This window comes from Mytilus californianus, unplaced genomic scaffold (assembly GCF_021869535.1).
Source record: "Mytilus californianus isolate M0D057914Y unplaced genomic scaffold, xbMytCali1.0.p SCAF_11, whole genome shotgun sequence".
Lineage (NCBI taxonomy): Eukaryota > Metazoa > Mollusca > Bivalvia > Mytilida > Mytilidae > Mytilus > Mytilus californianus.
Window position 1 is genome coordinate 46,669,136 of NW_026262593.1, and position 18,276 is coordinate 46,687,411.

General features: G+C 32.2%; 1 protein-coding gene across 1 annotated transcript; it reads right to left on the bottom strand.

Moving 5' to 3' along the window:
• Positions 1–1,406: 1,406 nt before the first annotated feature.
• LOC127720180 (uncharacterized) lies at positions 1,407–14,719 on the bottom strand. The gene is made up of 5 exons (XM_052226650.1): positions 14,637–14,719; positions 11,424–11,621; positions 8,059–8,738; positions 3,036–3,391; positions 1,407–1,996 (listed from the first exon to the last, which is right to left on the bottom strand). The coding sequence occupies exons 1-5, from the start codon at positions 14,646–14,648 to the stop codon at positions 1,773–1,775; spliced, it is 1,470 nt and encodes a 489-aa protein (XP_052082610.1). The 5' UTR covers positions 14,649–14,719; the 3' UTR covers positions 1,407–1,772.
• Positions 14,720–18,276: the final 3,557 nt, after the last annotated feature.

Below are 18,276 nucleotides of genomic sequence, written 5' to 3' on the forward strand. Positions count from 1 at the left end.
TAGATTCTAGCACAAGTCAATCAAAATCACTGTTGGGTTTTAGTTGTAAATTAAAAAATGTATACAGCTACCGTTGGCTTTACCTTTTAAGGGTTGACTATTTTATTTTATTTATTATTCGGAGTTTTCATCGTTTTTCCTTTGCCTAGTATACAAAGTCCTAATCCTATTGCAATTTCCAGTTTCTGCGTAGAAACATACATGCAAATTGAAAAGACCAATCGCAATATAACTGAATATTATCAATCAATCAATTTGCTGTATAATCTGGATGCATTTATTTTATCTTTCATACCTTCATATTTTGTTTCCTGGATGCCTTCAATATTTTGCCCCTTCAGTGTTGGTCTTATACTCATTATTGCAGATGTCTGTGATTAACATACCTAATTTATTTGTAAACGTAAGTCCCGTTAAATATGGGATATAAGGACAGTGTTAGTGTTACAGTCTGTACAAGTCACATTGGACACTTTAATGTGAATTTTCGAATTACCTATCTAAATTGAGGACAAGTAAGAGCTTGACATGTGACTTTGAAGCATGGTCACCATTAAGGTATATTAACCTCTAGTTGTTCCTTTTTTTTTTTTACTGTCCTATTGACTTTTACCCAACATATCCTTTTATATAAATTGTTCATTTGAGAGTATGTTCAGGTATTCATAAAACGTTTGAAACCAAGATATTCTTCAAAACCAATTTGTTCCTGTAGAGTATTTGGATTGATTTAAGTAACTTCAGGAAATCCTTAAATTTGAGATGTGTTATGATACCAAAAGAATTTTCAGTATATAAGAGGTCCTAATGAAGCTTGTGTGTTACTTACTCTCAAGAACAACAAACGAAACCTTCTTATAAGTTACATCCTACAGAGTAACAAGGAAGTTCAGTGGACTTTTAATTTATCTATACCACTTCTACCATGAGCAGTTAGTCATTATAGATAAGCCTTCCAAACCTTATGCATTTTATTCCTGAAGAGGTGTACAGTTTCCAACTTTTTAAGAAACTAGAACTATTGAAATAAGTTTCAAAGCATATCAATTTATCAAATCATGAAAATGAGAGCAATAAGATGTCATAGCAGAAACAACTTAAAATCCTTGTTTAAAGATACCGTGCAAATATTTTTTGTCTTCATTACAGTTTAGATTTTAGATACTAATTTATTTATGTACATGCCTGATGACATAATATAACATTATTAATGATATATTTAGCCTCAGTTAAAACTTAATATTTTAATGAATATTTCCTTAGTTTGTACTGTCAAATGACAGTAATGAAATCAAATGTTTTTGTCAGAAATATCGTTTTGTTTAATTATATGTTTGCTTTCCGATCTAAGGGTATGATAGAAATACACAATAACGTGGTAAAAGAATAACAATATTATAATTGATTAAAACTAGTGAATGTTATATTTATTGTTTTGTATTACGTGTGTATTCATAGTTGTATTTCCTATTTCGTAAACATTTCGTAAACATGATATTTCAAAATATTTCTAGTAGCTACAGATATGTCCTTAAATTTTTAATTTACTTAATATTTCTATAACATCAGCATTAAAATGATTCGTGTGTGGCATGGCTTTCTACAGTAAATTTATTGGCTAAACAAATATATTGTTATCGAACTCGGAGTCATGACATAACATTTTTCTTTAAGCTAAACTAAATCCCATCAAAAAATAAAAACCTTGCAAACTGAACAAAAATTATTACTGTAAAAGTAGTTTTCAAATAACTCAAAGCCTTATTAGCAACTCATTCCATGGTTTCTGTATGACTTCGAGGCATTTGGGGAGTCCCGTCGGATGGTAATAACGTCTGAAGTGCTGTCCAGAATCGTTTGAACCATTCCAAATAATTATGAGATGACCCCGGGTATATGTTAATCCAAACATTATGATTCGTGGTAAAACCAGGGATCTTTGATATCTTAATTGCAGCTTCAACAGTGGACTGTGTAAGTTTGTTTTCTTCACTCCCTAAAATAGACATTTTATTATTTTTGAGGCTGAAGCTTTTTATAAAATTTATATTTTTGTTTACATGTATGTCCTGAAAATTTAACTATTCCGTTGGCTATATCTTAATGCATACTAGTAGTCTTTTCTATTTGACGCATATAACTAGTTTTGTAAAGTGTAATGTTTCATGTGTTGTTTTTGAACATTTTTTACATTAATTCCATTTAATGTATTAGTCACCATATGTAAATTTAGATGTGGGAATAATAGTTTGCCAATTGAGACGGGAAGGTGGCACCATTTACAAAGAGCTGATAGATTGTGTCACCTTTGCGACTCAGCTGACATCGGTGACGAATACCATTATATCATGTATATTTTTTTTTAAAGATGAAAGAAACAAATACTTACCACAATATTGTAATCATAATGTAAATGGTATTAAATTCAATCAAGTACATTCAACACGAAATTGTGTTGAACTGGAGAAACTCTGTAGATTTATTAAATGTATTTACTTTGAAAGTCTATCCTCTTGGTTAAAAAACAACTGTATATATATATAAATATATGTCTTTTGTCCAATATTAACTATATATTATATATTAGTCATTTGTATTTCACACATGCTATATTCAATATATATTTGTTATCATTGTCTTATTATCTTCTCTGTAACTATGTATATGGTTTATGAGAATAAAGATCATTGATTTCATTCATTTATTGTTGACCGTATGGTGAAATATAGGTGCTAACATCTACGTCATTCGGTCTCTGGTTGATAGTTGTTTCACTTGCAATCATACCACATCTCTTTATTTTATATTGTGTATTTAAGTATAAATTTATTTTAAGTTTAGTTCATATGTTAGGATTCCCAAATGTTATTATGTAGCTTCTTATATATTTAATTAACTTGAATGTTCATACCTTTGTTTGGGGCATCTGGGTGATAGTTAATCAAGAAGTATATGTATCCATCAAACGTGGCCTTTAATGTTTGTTAATGCTTTAAATTTGATAGAAAAAAAAATTTTCTGGTAGTTTCAGTTACCTGCATCTAATAATATCTTCTGTGGGAATCTGCTTTGTTGAAGAGATTGGTTTCTGAGTGTGTGATTTATGAAATGAAAATCGCCATCTGTTAAAGTTGTATTATTTAGCGGCCACCATAATGACGGGCTTTGGCAAGCGGCTAATCCAAAAATTGATGATCGTGTCCATGCAGCATAACATGACATTAAGCCACCAAGAGAATACCCCATCACTCCTGTATTGGGTTGATCTATCAAGATACGGTCATTCGTAAGTTCTCGTACTTTAGGGCGAACCCTGTTTATGAGGAAGTTAAGTAAACGGTCACCAGATCCTTCGATGTTTTCACGTTTTCCGCATTTTTCTTTCATCAGCCTGTACATTAATAAGAACATTATTACATTAACACTTCAATCGGATGAATCAAATACATCATATGACAAAAAGTTTGCAATAGAAAATAAAATTTAGGAATATTATACAAATACGACTGAATCTGCAAAAATTAGATCACGGACGAAATGGGCTGAAGACGGTGAAAAGTCGACTAAATACTTTTCAATTCGGAAAAGAAAAATTATTGCAACGTGTAAAACAGAAAACGGTGAGTATAAATGTGACATTGATTCCATCTTGAATGAACAAGTAAAATGTTATACTAAACTTTTTGCCACGGAACTCTGGGACAAAACATCGGGGAGGGGGGGACATAATAAATAAGGTAAGCATAGAAGACAAAGAAATGTTAGATAGAGATAGATATAAATATTTGCAAAGTAGAAAAAGTACTTAAATTACTTAAACAGAAGACAGAACAAATCATCTGGCGAAGATGGTATAATTTCATAATTTTATGTTTTATACTGGGACGTAATAAAAGACGATTTCTTTACTTTACTACAAGAAATCTTTAATGATACTTTATTGAGTAATTCTCAACATAAGGGGGTCTTAACCTTATTACATAAAGGAAGAGAAAGGGAAAATATAAAAAATCGGAGACCACTTTCTTTGCTAAATTGTGGTTATATAATTATTGCAAAGATTTTATCTGAAAGGCTAAAAATAGTATTACCCAAATTATTCATACAGATCAGAAAGGGTTTGTTAAAAGAAGAAATATAAGCGAGGCTAACCGAATGATTCAGGACATTATAGAATATATTGACAATGAAGATGAAGAAGGAATTATTTTATCTCTGGATCAACAAAAAGCATTTGATAGGGTTGCATGGGAATGGATTGATTTTGTACTGGAGAATTTTGAATTTAGGGGGAAATATAGAGCGAGGATCAAAATGCTATTATTTTATGCTTCGTGTATTTAAACCAATGGATTTGTATCAAGATACTTTTCGATTACTCGCTCAGCTAGGCAAGGATGTCCAATAGCGCCTCTTTTGTATAAAGGCAACAGTAGTATACCGCTGTTCAATAGTCATAAATCGATTAAGCGAAAACAAATCTGGGTTACAAACTAAAACCGAGGGAAACACATCAACTATAAGAGGAAAACAACGGAACAACAGAAATAATGAACAGCAGCAAAAACAAACGCCAACATACATAGAAACGGACTATTAGATAACAACTGCCATATTCCTGACTTGGTACAGGACATTTTAAGAAATAAATGGTGGGTTGAACCTGGTTTTATGGCTAGCCAAACCTCCCGCTTATATGGCAATGTTAAAAATACCGCTAAAATGACAACACTACGTGACAGGAATACAGTACAAACAAACGCAAGAACACTCAGAACAGAGAAATACATAATATAATAGTACATTACAACATGTAAACCGCAGAATAACAACGGACACCTATATCATACAGGCTGAACCCATAGCATGTGCGATTAGGCGTAATATTGAAATAGAGGTTTAAAATTACCAGGAGAAGGGGGAGTTTATAGAAACTAAATTATGTATACTTGCAGTTGACACCCAGGTATTTGATAAGAACGAACAATCTATAGAAAATTCATTCGAGATTTTGTCTTTATATGAAAAAGCTTCGGGCTCTAGAATAAATCATGACAAAACAAAAGGCTTACTTTTAGGGGCTTCTGAAAGAAACAGACCTAAATTTGATAAAATCAAATGGATCACAAGTAATGTTAAAACATTAGGTGTGTACCATGGTTATGAAATAGATGACGATGATATATGGAGAAAAATAATTGATAAAGTTAAAAATTGTGTACACGTATGGAAAAGTAGGAAGCTTTCATTTACAGGTAAAACACTTATAGTTAAAAATATGATACTTTCTCTCTGTTCTTACGAGATTGAAATACGAGGAATTCCGGATAAATATACTAAAGAGCAAAATAATATAATTTTAAATTTTAAATGGGACGGAAAAGTTAATCAGGTAAACAGAAATTTCTGCTGCTTGCATGAAATAAAAGAAGGGATGGGCATAGATATGTTCATTAAAAGTAAACAAATAAAGCTTTTATATCGCTGGAACCATTGGAAAGCTGGAATGCGATTGATAAATATTGGCTACGAAAATTTGATGAAAAATATAATGATACCTTTTTTGTATGTAAATGTTCAAATTTGAATGGTTTAGATATGAACCCATTACCACATTTTTATCAGAAAATTATAAATACATGATCCGGTCGTCTCATACAAAATATTGATACACCATTCAATAAAAGAGATGTTTTAAAAACGAAAATATTTGGGAACTCTCCTATTTTGTTCAAAAATAAACGATTGTTATACCCTTCATTTTTAAAAAGCAATATCAAAACTATCAAGGACATTTGGAATTCAGAAGTTAATGATTTTATTAGCTGCAATGAAATTTATAGGAAGCTTATTGATCAGAGAAATTGTACTTCCGAATTTTTTAGAATTAAACAGGCAATTCCTAAAGATTTCGTGCAAATTTTGAAATCTTGCGGAAACCAGAATTTGCATAATGAAAAGAAATTAAAGTTATCAAATGACCTTGAAATTATGAACTTAAAACCACCAAATTATTAAATTATCAAAGTTAAAACTTAAATATATTCGTACGTTATTAAATAAAGACGTATCTCCAAAATGTCAAATTAAATGGGATGAAATATTTGGAAACAATTTACATTGGGAAAATTTGTGGTCGGGATTAATACAAATGAGCATTGAAAGTAAAAGAATTTCAATGGAGATCCATGCACAATATTTTATATACAGCAGGTAGACTGCACAAATGAAACTATCAAATGGAAAATGCTATATTTGTCAAAATGACAACAACATAGAAACTCTGCAACACTTATTTTTAGTAGTAGTACATCAAAGTTAATTTTAAACAAGCTTCAAGAGCTACTTATCCAATCAAACATAGGAATAAATAATCCTATTGTTGAAAAGGACATGCTGTTAGGAATAAACACAGGAATATTCAAATATGAAAATTTTCTATACACAATTATTATATATTCTAAATGGACTCTATGGAAAATTAGGAATTCAATAAAATACAACAAAACGCCTATGGCACCACAAGCTATTTATAATATCTGGAAATATAACCTGAAAATTAATCTAAAATTTGTTCTTCAATTAAAAGGCATTGATGTCATCGATAAGACAAAATTGAAGTCAGTGATAATGAAAATATAGACAAAAAATATAACTTTAACTTTAAATGAAGTTTTAAGTATCAGAGCATTATTATCTACTTACATTGTTGAAGTTCATGTATAGAGTTAGATGCTTCTAACATCATGTGGTTATATTTTTGAAAATAATTGTCAATCCAAGGTAAAAAGTGGACTACATTTTAGACCTTCTACTACCCCTGGATAGATGGCTCATTTTTGCAAACAGGCACCCTTAGCCTGTTACCTGGACGACTTAGGTAATTGTATACATGAAATATTTAGGAATAAAACGTTTATATGTGTAAAAAAAAAAAAAAAAAAAATTAAAATGTCAATTGTTCGTGAACAATTGATAGGTCTTTCCTTTTCATAATGTAAAATATATGTTTAAATAGACATAGAACGCATTGAAAAGCTTTAAAACACACATAACACCCTTAGAATAGTGTCAAAAACACAAAATTCGCTATCTAAGACATGACTTTGACCTTTGACCCTATGACCTTTTTCAAGGTCATTGGTCCCCAATGCCATTGCAAAAGACCCTATGGGTCTAGGACCTTTGGTTTCAGAGTTAAAGCTAATTTTGTCTTTTCAGAAACCGTTAATGGGGGTTATGCCCCTACGGAAAGGTCAAATCTATTCGGTCAAATGTAACAAAGTTGCGCCTTAATGACCTAAACATTTTTCACTATTGAAGACTTCTGTAAGTATAATGGTTTCTGAGATATCCCGTAATAAGGTGTAAGGTCAAAGTTCAAGGTCAACGTTAACATTTGACCTTGAGGCATTTTCAAGGTCACATGAATTGATGATCATTGGTGAATATCCTAGGTGTCTACGACTGACGGTTTTTGAGTTTTAGTGGCCAACCGACATCGGTTAAGTTTGGAAAAGGAAAGACCTTAAAAAGAACATTATTACAGATAACCTTTACCCAGGAATACTTTTACTATATTTGGTAATCAAATCGAACCAGCATGTAATATTCTTAAGCCGATTGTTATGTCGAACATAGTACTCCAATATGACAAATTTTCTTTTTTAAAGATTTGAAAGTGTTCACAATTTACATTAAAATAACATAATAGTAGCCTTTAAATACAATGAATTTTAATCGAAGTCAATAAACGGAGAACGATTACATTGTTTGATAATGTATATATGCTAACATTGCTAAGCGCATTTTAAATCTAATTTATGATGTGCTTACTTATTTCTAAATGCTATTTAGTGGTCAACTGCTTTGTAGTGCTGGTTTTCTTAGTGTGCGTTTAACTTTACCTCGTTTGGTTATCAATATGTGTGCAGAAGTTAAGGTACCAGAAAAATCGTTGAATCTTACCAGATTATGTGCCTATATCAAGTCAGGCGACTGATCGTATTTCCTTGGATTACCTATTTTTCATTGAACAAGACACTATGGAATAAATACCTTCGATGTTCATCATCAGTCAAATTACTTGGCAAACAGTTGTCACATGAATTGGTAAAGTTTCCGTTTATACATGTCATGACGGTTCCTGGAGTAGGTGTTAGTAAATCAACGCGTTCATGTTCTGGTTGATAATCTCCGTACCCAATGATAATAAACTCTTTAGTTGTTCCAGATTCAGCTAATATTTTATCAACAAAAGAGGTAAGTAACTCAGAATAACTACCGGGATATAAATCAAACACAAGCAAATTAGGATACTTCTTAAAGGTGTTTTCGTTAAAACTTGGTGGCAAATACAGATAAATTTGGCGTTCCTTCCCGATTTCTGAAGAATTAATAGTGAAATTGGATGTTCGTCCCGCTTTTGAGTAGAACCACGGAAATACCTCAAACAAAGGCTTTTCGTCGAAATATGAAGAAGACATTGATACGGGTAAATCAACTATGAAATTGCCACCAATCATATTAGTTCTGTCTGCAATCAAAATTCGATATTCAAGTTTCTTTGTTATGGTTATATCATTTGAACAGTCTTTGCATCGGAAGCCGTCATCTGATGATGTGAATTTTAAGTTTATTTCCCATGTATCAGTCAAAGTTTTTCTCATTTTCTTTCCTGTCGTCCAGTTTAAACATAAGCCACTTCCTCTTATGTATAAAACTTTGTTTTCAATTTCCTGAATTAAAAAATGTATATGAATACATTTTATAGATAAGGTTCATCAAATATATCTTTGAAATTTCATATCTTTATACTTACATTGTAAGATGTGCGAAAGAGTAAAATCAAAGCATCAAACCATAGCCTATAATTTAACAGCAAAATTATGAGAAGATATCTGTTTTGAAAATGGACAAATCATCACTGCAGTTCATATTGTTGTAACTGTATCACAATCGTCACTTATTACAGTTCTCGTGAGCTACAGCTAATTTGGATAGTATGTTGCAAAATGAGAATTTATAAACAGTTTTTTGCAAACGTGCGATTCTGTAAGCATGGTAAGGAATACTAAACTTTGTGCGAAGAACCAATTAAGTATTAAAAGTGTTTCCATAACTGGGACGTTCAAAACGCGGTTTTTATAACAATAAACAGAGATTAAAAACAAGGGATTTTTTACCCGAAAATATACTATCTAACTGCCTCTTTATCTCATATGTGAGAATGATAAATACAAAACCTACTAGAATGTACTATTCAAGGGCATTTGTATTCGATGTTTCTAAATATGGTATTTATAATTTAGTACAAGAATGATGTAAATCAAATGAAAAGCCTTAAGCGACCAATAGATCCGTGATAGAAAAAATGGAATATATAAATAATTAAAATTTTCATTTGATAAACAAGTTGTTTTCTCATTGACGCATGCCCCATGTCTCCTTTTACTCATATTTAGCCTTTAAATGAAGCTTTTGAACTTACAATGGCAGACTTTCAAGCAGAAATGAAAAAGTCAAAGCCTGCACAATAAATGCTTTGAAATACTGATAGAAGCATTTTGAACTACGAAGAAACAAGCCGATTTATTTGTTCTATAAAGTAAACATAACCAAGCGTTTTGGGCTTTTACACGATAACAGTACCGCTTGTACGCCTGAATATTGTTTGGCATTGAGTAAAATCTCAAGACGAAATTATAATTACGCAGACACATTACATGCAATACAGGGTTATATCATTTTACAAAACATTGTTTTCAGTTTCTTCTGACTCCTTCTCCTGATTTTTCTGTTTCATTCTATCAAAACCACATGTTCACATAATCGTGTTTTTAATCTGTTTTCAGGCATTCCTCAGGTACATGCAAAATATCGAAAAGTAGAACTATTCTCCTGCCATAGGAATAATTAATATTCGTGGCAATCAATATAAATGGCTTTATCGGGGGATACTAAAAAAGAGGCGGAAGATACCAAGAGGACATTCAAAACTCATAAGTATTTTGAGAGAAACTGACAACGCCTTGGGAAAAAAGTATGAGCAAAAATACCGAACTCCAAGGTATATTCAAAAACGGGGAAGTCCATAAAACCTGACAAAATCAAACGTTAGACTATATCAACCAATGGAACGAATGGAAAACAACTGTCATATTCCTAACTATACAGGCATTTTCCGAAGAAAATTGTGAGTTAAACCTGGTTTTATAGCTAGCTAAACCTCCCACTTGTATGACAGTTGTTTACAGTTCCGTTATATTGACAAAATTGGGAAACAAACGAAAGACAACGAAAAGACAAACAAATTCACAAAACACTACATAATTTAAAGTCTTACAAAAGAGGTAATATGTTTGGTTAATTTTTTTTTGCCACATGAATCTAAAAGTTACATCGTACAATGAACATGTATACCTATCAACTAAATTTATTGATAACATATCTTCATGTTGTTTTAAGATATGTGTTTCTGCCTCAAAGTTCTTGCATTGAAGGAAACAAATATAAAAGAAATCATCAGGTTTTTTTTTTTATCCCCCATGGATATTTAAATATGAGAAACAGTCGTACTCAAACGTGTATTTTGCAACATTTTGTCACGAAAATAGTAATGTAAGTCAAATATCTTTCCAAGTAGGCCTAGATCTGTTGCTCATATTAAATTTTTCAAAAATCTATATGCAAAATTTATATATATATCCATTTATTACATCGGTGATCCGTTTATTTGGCAATCGCCAATGGCAGTCAGCAGGGTTTAAGAACATTTGTTGTTCGACCTGTTAGTCAAATGCGTTTTGTTAAAATATACTTTTTCACTTTTTTGGTCTTTTGGAAAATGTTGTTTGTGCTGTATTTAGACCCCTCTAGCAAGAAATTTGTTTTGCATGCACACGTATAAAAATTGCGGTTTTTATCCAACGCAATCATAGGTTTGAACGTTGTTTTCAATTTAGACTTGTATATATATATATATATATATAAATAAGTCTAAATTGAAAACAACCGCAATTTTTATACGGGTGCATGCAAAACAAATTTCTTGTTAGAGGGGTCTAAATACAGCACAAACAACATTTTCCATAAGACCAAAATAGGAAAAATATATATCTATATATATAAAGTTTTAGTTTTTAAAGGTTTGATTTTCGTTGGTAAACGTGTTTTTTTTTCTGTGTCTATCCATCTGCATCGTTGCTTTTAAGTTTTGTCGTCCCTGTTATGTCTTCTGGGTGAAGGTATCGATTCCCCTTCTTACATAGTTGGTTTGGTATGTGACTGAACCATAAAAGCTGATTAATTTCAATTTTAAGAATCAGTGCTCCACCTGAAATAAACAACGCCTTTCCTTTAGCTGGAAAAAAATATGAATTTTAAAATTAATTGTAGTGATATCACTATTATCGTTTCTATACCTTCATATTTATCTCTGGGTATTTAGCCACTATCCGAATCTCTAGGTCAGATCTTGGCGCAGATTGGACTTCTGTTAAGCATTGTCCTCCCATACAATACCCATGCTTGCCTTCTTGTGTTACACAAGAAAGAGTCCCCATGCACACACTGCCGACATTCCAGATCGAAAATGAAACTAAACAACATATCTGTAAAACCTGAAAGTGATGATTTATTAATTCGACAGTTAATTAAAAAAATATTTTATACTGTGAAAATATACATCTTTTATGTAACATGCCCGCACCAAATATAAACACACATATTTTTGAATATTTTTCATTTTTCGTGCGTATTTTTAATGTATTTTAGGGTTTTTTTACATATATTTTATTGCTTTAATTGTAATAGCTCTACATGTACCATGTTTAAAAAAATGGAACAAACACGAAATGATACTATAGTTAGTAGTAAGACTAGTATTAGTTTCCCTGTTCGCAACGTTTTGTATTTATAATATATGGTTAGTCTTCAGCATCATTCATTTTTCACCTCTTGCATATATTTCTTACCATTTATATCACTGCTGTGCAAAATGTATACCCATGCTAATATTATCCTGTCAAATATGTGTTGTGGAGAGGTGGCTACGGTCTACGAAAAAGGGGAGATACCATGGGGCGATAACAGAACTAAAAGTGGCAGAAAGACAGACAATACTACGACCACAAGTAAACAAGACGAGCAGGTAACCACCAGTCCCCAAATCAACGGTAAATTGTAAGTTTTTACAATTTAAATGGCAAAGGGTATTATACCTCTTCAATGATAAAGGACACCGTGCAATCTTATACATGTAACTGAGTTATTTCACTTGACTTTTACAAGCTGAAAGTATCAGTTGTTCATATTAACTTAAAGATAAACAAAATTTGCAAGCGGAAAAAAAAATATCGTAACAGATGGATAGTACGTTGCAGTGTTTCCTGACCAACCATTTTATTACGTACAGATACTCTGTACATGCATCTAGTTCAGCATCCGCCAAAGTAGTTATTTATGAATTAGTATCCTTCAAATGAAGAACAATAACAAATTTTCGTGTACTGTCCTTAACCGCTAACCTTTTCAGCCTGGAAAAAAACCGCTATAAGATATTTATTAACGGTTAACCAAATCACGATGGCGTTCGTAAAATTTCGAAAAGTGGGCTTTAACTTTATTATAAAACACTTGGTGCAATGGCCTCCTTGTAAGTAGTAACACTATATCAAGGAGATAATGATAAGAAACGCAAGCTCTGGAATATCGTTATGACTGGGAGATATATACTCTATATGCAGATGTTGCTGCTGGATTGTTACAACATAGATATTAAAAGTTCCAAGTATGTAAGACCAATGTCTTAATGCTATGTTTTTTTTTAAATTTCCTTACCTTAATAAGAGAGAAATGCTTATTGAAATAATACAGACACTACTGATAGGATAAAATGTTCATTACATTCGCTAAATGTCCCAATGAATAACAGCGTTTCCATCAAAAATCCCGTAACAAATATCATACAAGTTTTCATTACAGCTATTTGTATGTCATTCAGACATTCGAAAAAGAAGAATGTCGTTCGAAATCCGAAATTTAAATTTGAGATTCAATATATGAAGTTAAGGTGGTACCCAACACCTTCACTAAAATTAATTTGGCTCGTTTAATTTTCATAAAATTTTGACAAAGTATTTACTTTGATCCTTTGACAAAAATATAAAAATTTCAAAACATTTGAACCAACCAATTTATCAGAAAAATTAGACTGGTTATATAGCAGTTTGACAAACACTAACTTTGATCATTGAGAAGCTTAATATTCCCTTAACAACACAACGTAATTAAAACGTTTAGCTGGTTTTACTCCCTTTTACTTGAGTTATCTCCCTGTAGTGTTAGGTACCACCTTAAGGGATTGTATAATACTTAATCAGAAGAAAAGTGTTTTGCTATAAACCACATGTTATACACGACACTTCCTTATACTTAAATCGTGAAATATCCGCTGCGGTCGGCCTTTCTCCGTTGACGATCCGTCGCCTGAAAATTTTCTAAGGTTACTGGCTTCTAACTGATACGCTTTATGAATAACAAGTTTTCGACTACTGTCATGACGACCATTTCTTTCTTTTAACATGCAATTAAGCAGTTTTTGAAAAAGGAATGCAAATATTATTTTTTATCTTATTGTACAACGGAAATGTTTGGTATGAAAAAAGGGAGATGGAAGAAAAAATCTTAAGAGTAAAACTCCTTGCAAATCATGAACGGTCAAACATGTTAAACGTTAATAGAGCTTAAGTAGAAAAAAGGAGCCAACGTAAACATATTAAAATGGTGGCATATATAAATGAATGTTTTACAAAAAAAAATAAAGGTCACCCACTTATTGACATCAGTCTAATGCAATTTAGATTATCAAGAATTGTGGCCAAACCATTTGCGCATGTGCCAATTTTGCAATTAGTTACCGGAACTTATTACAAGAGAAAGTTACTGGAAAGCCGGTTTTATACTTCAATAAAACTGATTTTGCTAAATTTGACTGTTTGGACGTTCATATCACCGTTTATTTCCATTCTTTATCTTTCATTTGGTACTATTCACATTAAGATATGTTTCGGTTTAGATACTTCCATTTTTGTTCAAAATTCTGTCTTTATTCCTCATAGTGTTCCTTTAGATGAATTGAAATATTGCATGATCTGCCGTTTTTTATGTAAAATAACTTCTTTGTCATAAAGTATTAAAAATGGACGTTCATATCCTTGTGTTCTCTAGAATATGTGGTTTTAATTTATATCATTTATGAATCATATAAGTAATATTTGAATATTTCTATTTTTGTTCAAATATGCACAGGTACACAAGAAACTGTTGTACCTACATGTACTGGGGGTTTGAAGTGGGATTTTCAATTTATTTGTATTTATTTCTTTTAAATAAAAGGAAATTTAAAAATTCGAGGTTGCTATCAATGTAATTTTATCATTGATGTGAATTTTAAAAGGCTAAAAATAAATTACTAAAATGGAATTAAATGAAAATTCAGAACATGAACAAGTACATTGTGTAAATGTTATTAATTGAACAAGTTTTTGTTTATAAATTAAAATGAAATGATTATAATAATAATAATTAAAATAAAAAAATAAAATAGAAAACGATTTTGCATAACTCATAATTACCTTTGAAAGCATTATCCCTCTGTGCACATAACTTCTCAAGTATACTGTTCACTGCGTTTAAGCTTGTTAGTGTACAACGTATTTTGTTTGTTCAAGACGTGGATTTTTCCATTAGAAGTATAATGTTTGTTGAATGGAATTTCCGATGTGGTTTATGGTCAATTTATGTCATAGAGTTTTATGAGATTTTGCCTACAACTTCAGCATGTTAAACTTGAACTTAAAGTCGGAAAAAAACAAAGCATTAATTTTATCTCTTTTATTTTTTTCTGATTGAAAATCTACTTTTATAATAGGTGTAAATTCGTAAAGAATTCACGTAAAATCGTTGATAAAAGTTCTTGAAATCATCAAATCGATTAAACCAATCCACAAATTTTTCTTAAGAATCGATAAGTCGTTGCTACTTTAATTTAAGTTTGATTGATAGAAAATAAGAAGAGGGTCACTGACTTGTTTTTGATGTATTAACCTATTTATTACAGAATCAGCAGCGTAGAACGTCCAAAGACTAAACTGATGGGATTACCAGCTCATCCCTCCGTCCCCAATAAAATTCAAACAACAACAAAAACAAAATAAACGAAGTGGGCAAGCCTATGATTATTTGACATTTTATTTGGCATCAACATATCGATTAAAAAAAATATATAAGAAATGAGTTGTTAAAGACGATTTTAAGAAAGTTTTCCGAAGATTTTATGTGCATTCTAAATAACTGTTTACCTTTTTAAAAAAAACAGATAACCCCACGGCCAAAGGCAAACGACAGTCCACAAAAAACTACTAAGAAAACTGAAGATTAAGTGAATCCCAACACCAAAAAAAACCGGGGATGAACACGGATGCTCCGGAAGGGTCACCAGCTCCAGCTCCACTAGTGACTATCACAGTGTTACTCTTGTTAAAATACATTGATGAGTCATATAAAGTGACAATTTATCTTACAGTGCGGATTGATAAATGTCTCTTGTTAACCCTTAGACATTACAAAATTCAGAAACTATCGGTACATGACCGAATGTAAAAACAGGATTTTAAAGGAAAAAGGACAAACAAGATTTAACCGGTAGAGACAAAACAGACATTAAAAAACGAAATAGCACAAAATACAACACTGAACACAAAAGCAAAGGCTGAACGTATCCCTTTAAACTAAACTAAGGGTTAACCAGTTGCTCCGGAAGGGTAGGCAGTTCCTGTTCCACTAGTGGCACCCACTGACTCATTACAACTAAACATTCACTGATGTCACAATCGAGGAAAAGGGGACGGGTTGTGGCTACAAAAAGTGCAACATATCTGAGTGGAACATCTTTGAGGAGGTTTTATGCAAAATCCTACAAAAATCTATGACATAGCACATTAACTGTTTCTTAACCCTAACTAACGTTCATGCATCATTAATAAAATAGTATTGCATCATGGAACAGACATTGTAACAGTTGTAAATATTCGCAACTAGACTAAACCTCATTTATACCTCTAAATGGTATACACAAAATGTGTGAGCTTGCGACGGTTTTTAGATTTTCTTTGATATGTCTCCCGATTAAAGTATGGCCACTTTGCCAATATAGAGCATCGAGCAAAGACAAGTTGTTAATTTGAGAGAACGCTGTAACTTTCTCAATCGTTCTTTGGACACATTACACATATGCAATGCACAAAGATTGATGTTCATAATAGCAGACTAGCTGCCTAGAACTATATATAGTTGTAAACATTCATGTTATGGCGTTATTCAGAAGAAAATCCATATGATCACATGATTCCCACGGCAGTTGGAGATTTTACTGATGCACAACTAATTGCTTTGCATCAAGATCAAGATGCGAAGCTATTAGTTTCATACGATATACACGCCATCTTGCAATTATTACGTAACAAAAGTTAGTTCTGATTGATTTCCAGATGACGTTGCTAAAATTCTATTGGCTTAAATGGATTATTGAATTGAAAATGCCTGACGGGGCGTAGAAGAAATTATACACGGAGGTATTCGAGACCCGATCGACGAATTATATTGCTATAGAATCGCAGTTGAGACACATTGTTGGATAAGCGCAAAGGGGGGAGGGGGGTTCTCTTCTTATATAAAGGTATACGCAGACGAGCCACTGGTATGGGTAACGTTTTTAAAAATGTCAAATATATCAATGGGGTGCAATTTCACGGAGATAATATAACAATGGGTAGAAATATATATGTCAATGGGTAATAAGTATTCATCTTCTGTTAAGTTGTCTGTAAAAACTATGTACTTATCTTTTATCTAATTATAATCATAATTTATGAATGATTCATGTCGTTAACATCTAATTAAGATGTCAGTTGTATTTCTGATAGCTTGGAAATATATAAACTGGTGATGATTTTCTTATGAAATATATGAATGGGTAGGGATTTTCGAATAAATCGATATATGATTTGGGGTAGTTTTTAAATCCCAGCCGGACGTGTGTACCCAATTTCCCCCCCTCAAAAATTTCACCAAACACAACAACTGACGTAATTTTGATACTGCTATGCACTCCGTACCTTTTTAGAAAGGTTAAACTTACTTTTGACCATGACTTTCATTGTACGCGACATACCTTCTAGAAGTGATAAATTATCATGCCATGTTTCATAACCCAATTCAAGGAGCTCTAAAGATAGAGAGCGGAAACGATGTTTGTACATATGTACAGGAGTGACTAAGTTGGACTAACTTTCACGGTACGTTCTATACACTCAATACACCTTTTAGTAATGCTGAATAATCATGCAAAGTTTCATTACCAAACTCCTAGGGGTTTTTAAATTAGATAGCAGAAACAATGTGTAATAATGGACGTTCGAACGCACGCACACACACACGAACGGACGGACGGATGAACAAAAAAAGAGGCAGAAGATACCAAGGGGACATTCAAAACTCATAAGTCGAAGAAAAAGTGACAACGCTATGGCAAAAAAACGAAATACGACAAAAAGTCCACAAAACACTACATAGACACAAACTAAATACTGAGCAACACAAACCCCACCAAAACCCGAGGTGAATTCAGGGGCTCCGGAAGGGTAAGCAGTTCCTGTTCAACATATGGCACCCGTCGTGATGCTCATGCAAAAATAAGTCCGGTGATAAGTCTCATTCGGTGATGTCAAAATTGAGGAAAAGAGGACGGGATTGTGGTTACGACAATTGGAACATATCCGTGGTCATCTGTGACACAAATAGTCCATAACGGTCAACCCACTCGTAATAAAACTTTCGAAGGGGAACAAGTTGCTTGGTATAGGCCTTTTGCTGAATAATCGGAGAGGTTCTACTAAAAAAGATACTTCATAGCCTGATAAACTTGATTTTACATTTGGAATTTGAATACCACTTTTTATTCTTCAGAGAGGTTTAACTTGCTATAAAACGAGGTTTAATCCACCATTTTCTACATAAGGAAATGCCTGTACCAAGTCAGGAATATGACAGTTGTTTTCCATTCGTTTGATGTGTTTGAACTTTTGATTTTGATTTCGCCATTTGATAAGGGACTTTCCGTTTTGAATTGTCCTTGGAGTTCGGTATTTTTGTTATTTTACTTTTCACCCAAACTTTGACAAATTTAAAATTCAAATCGACAAAAATATCAAAATT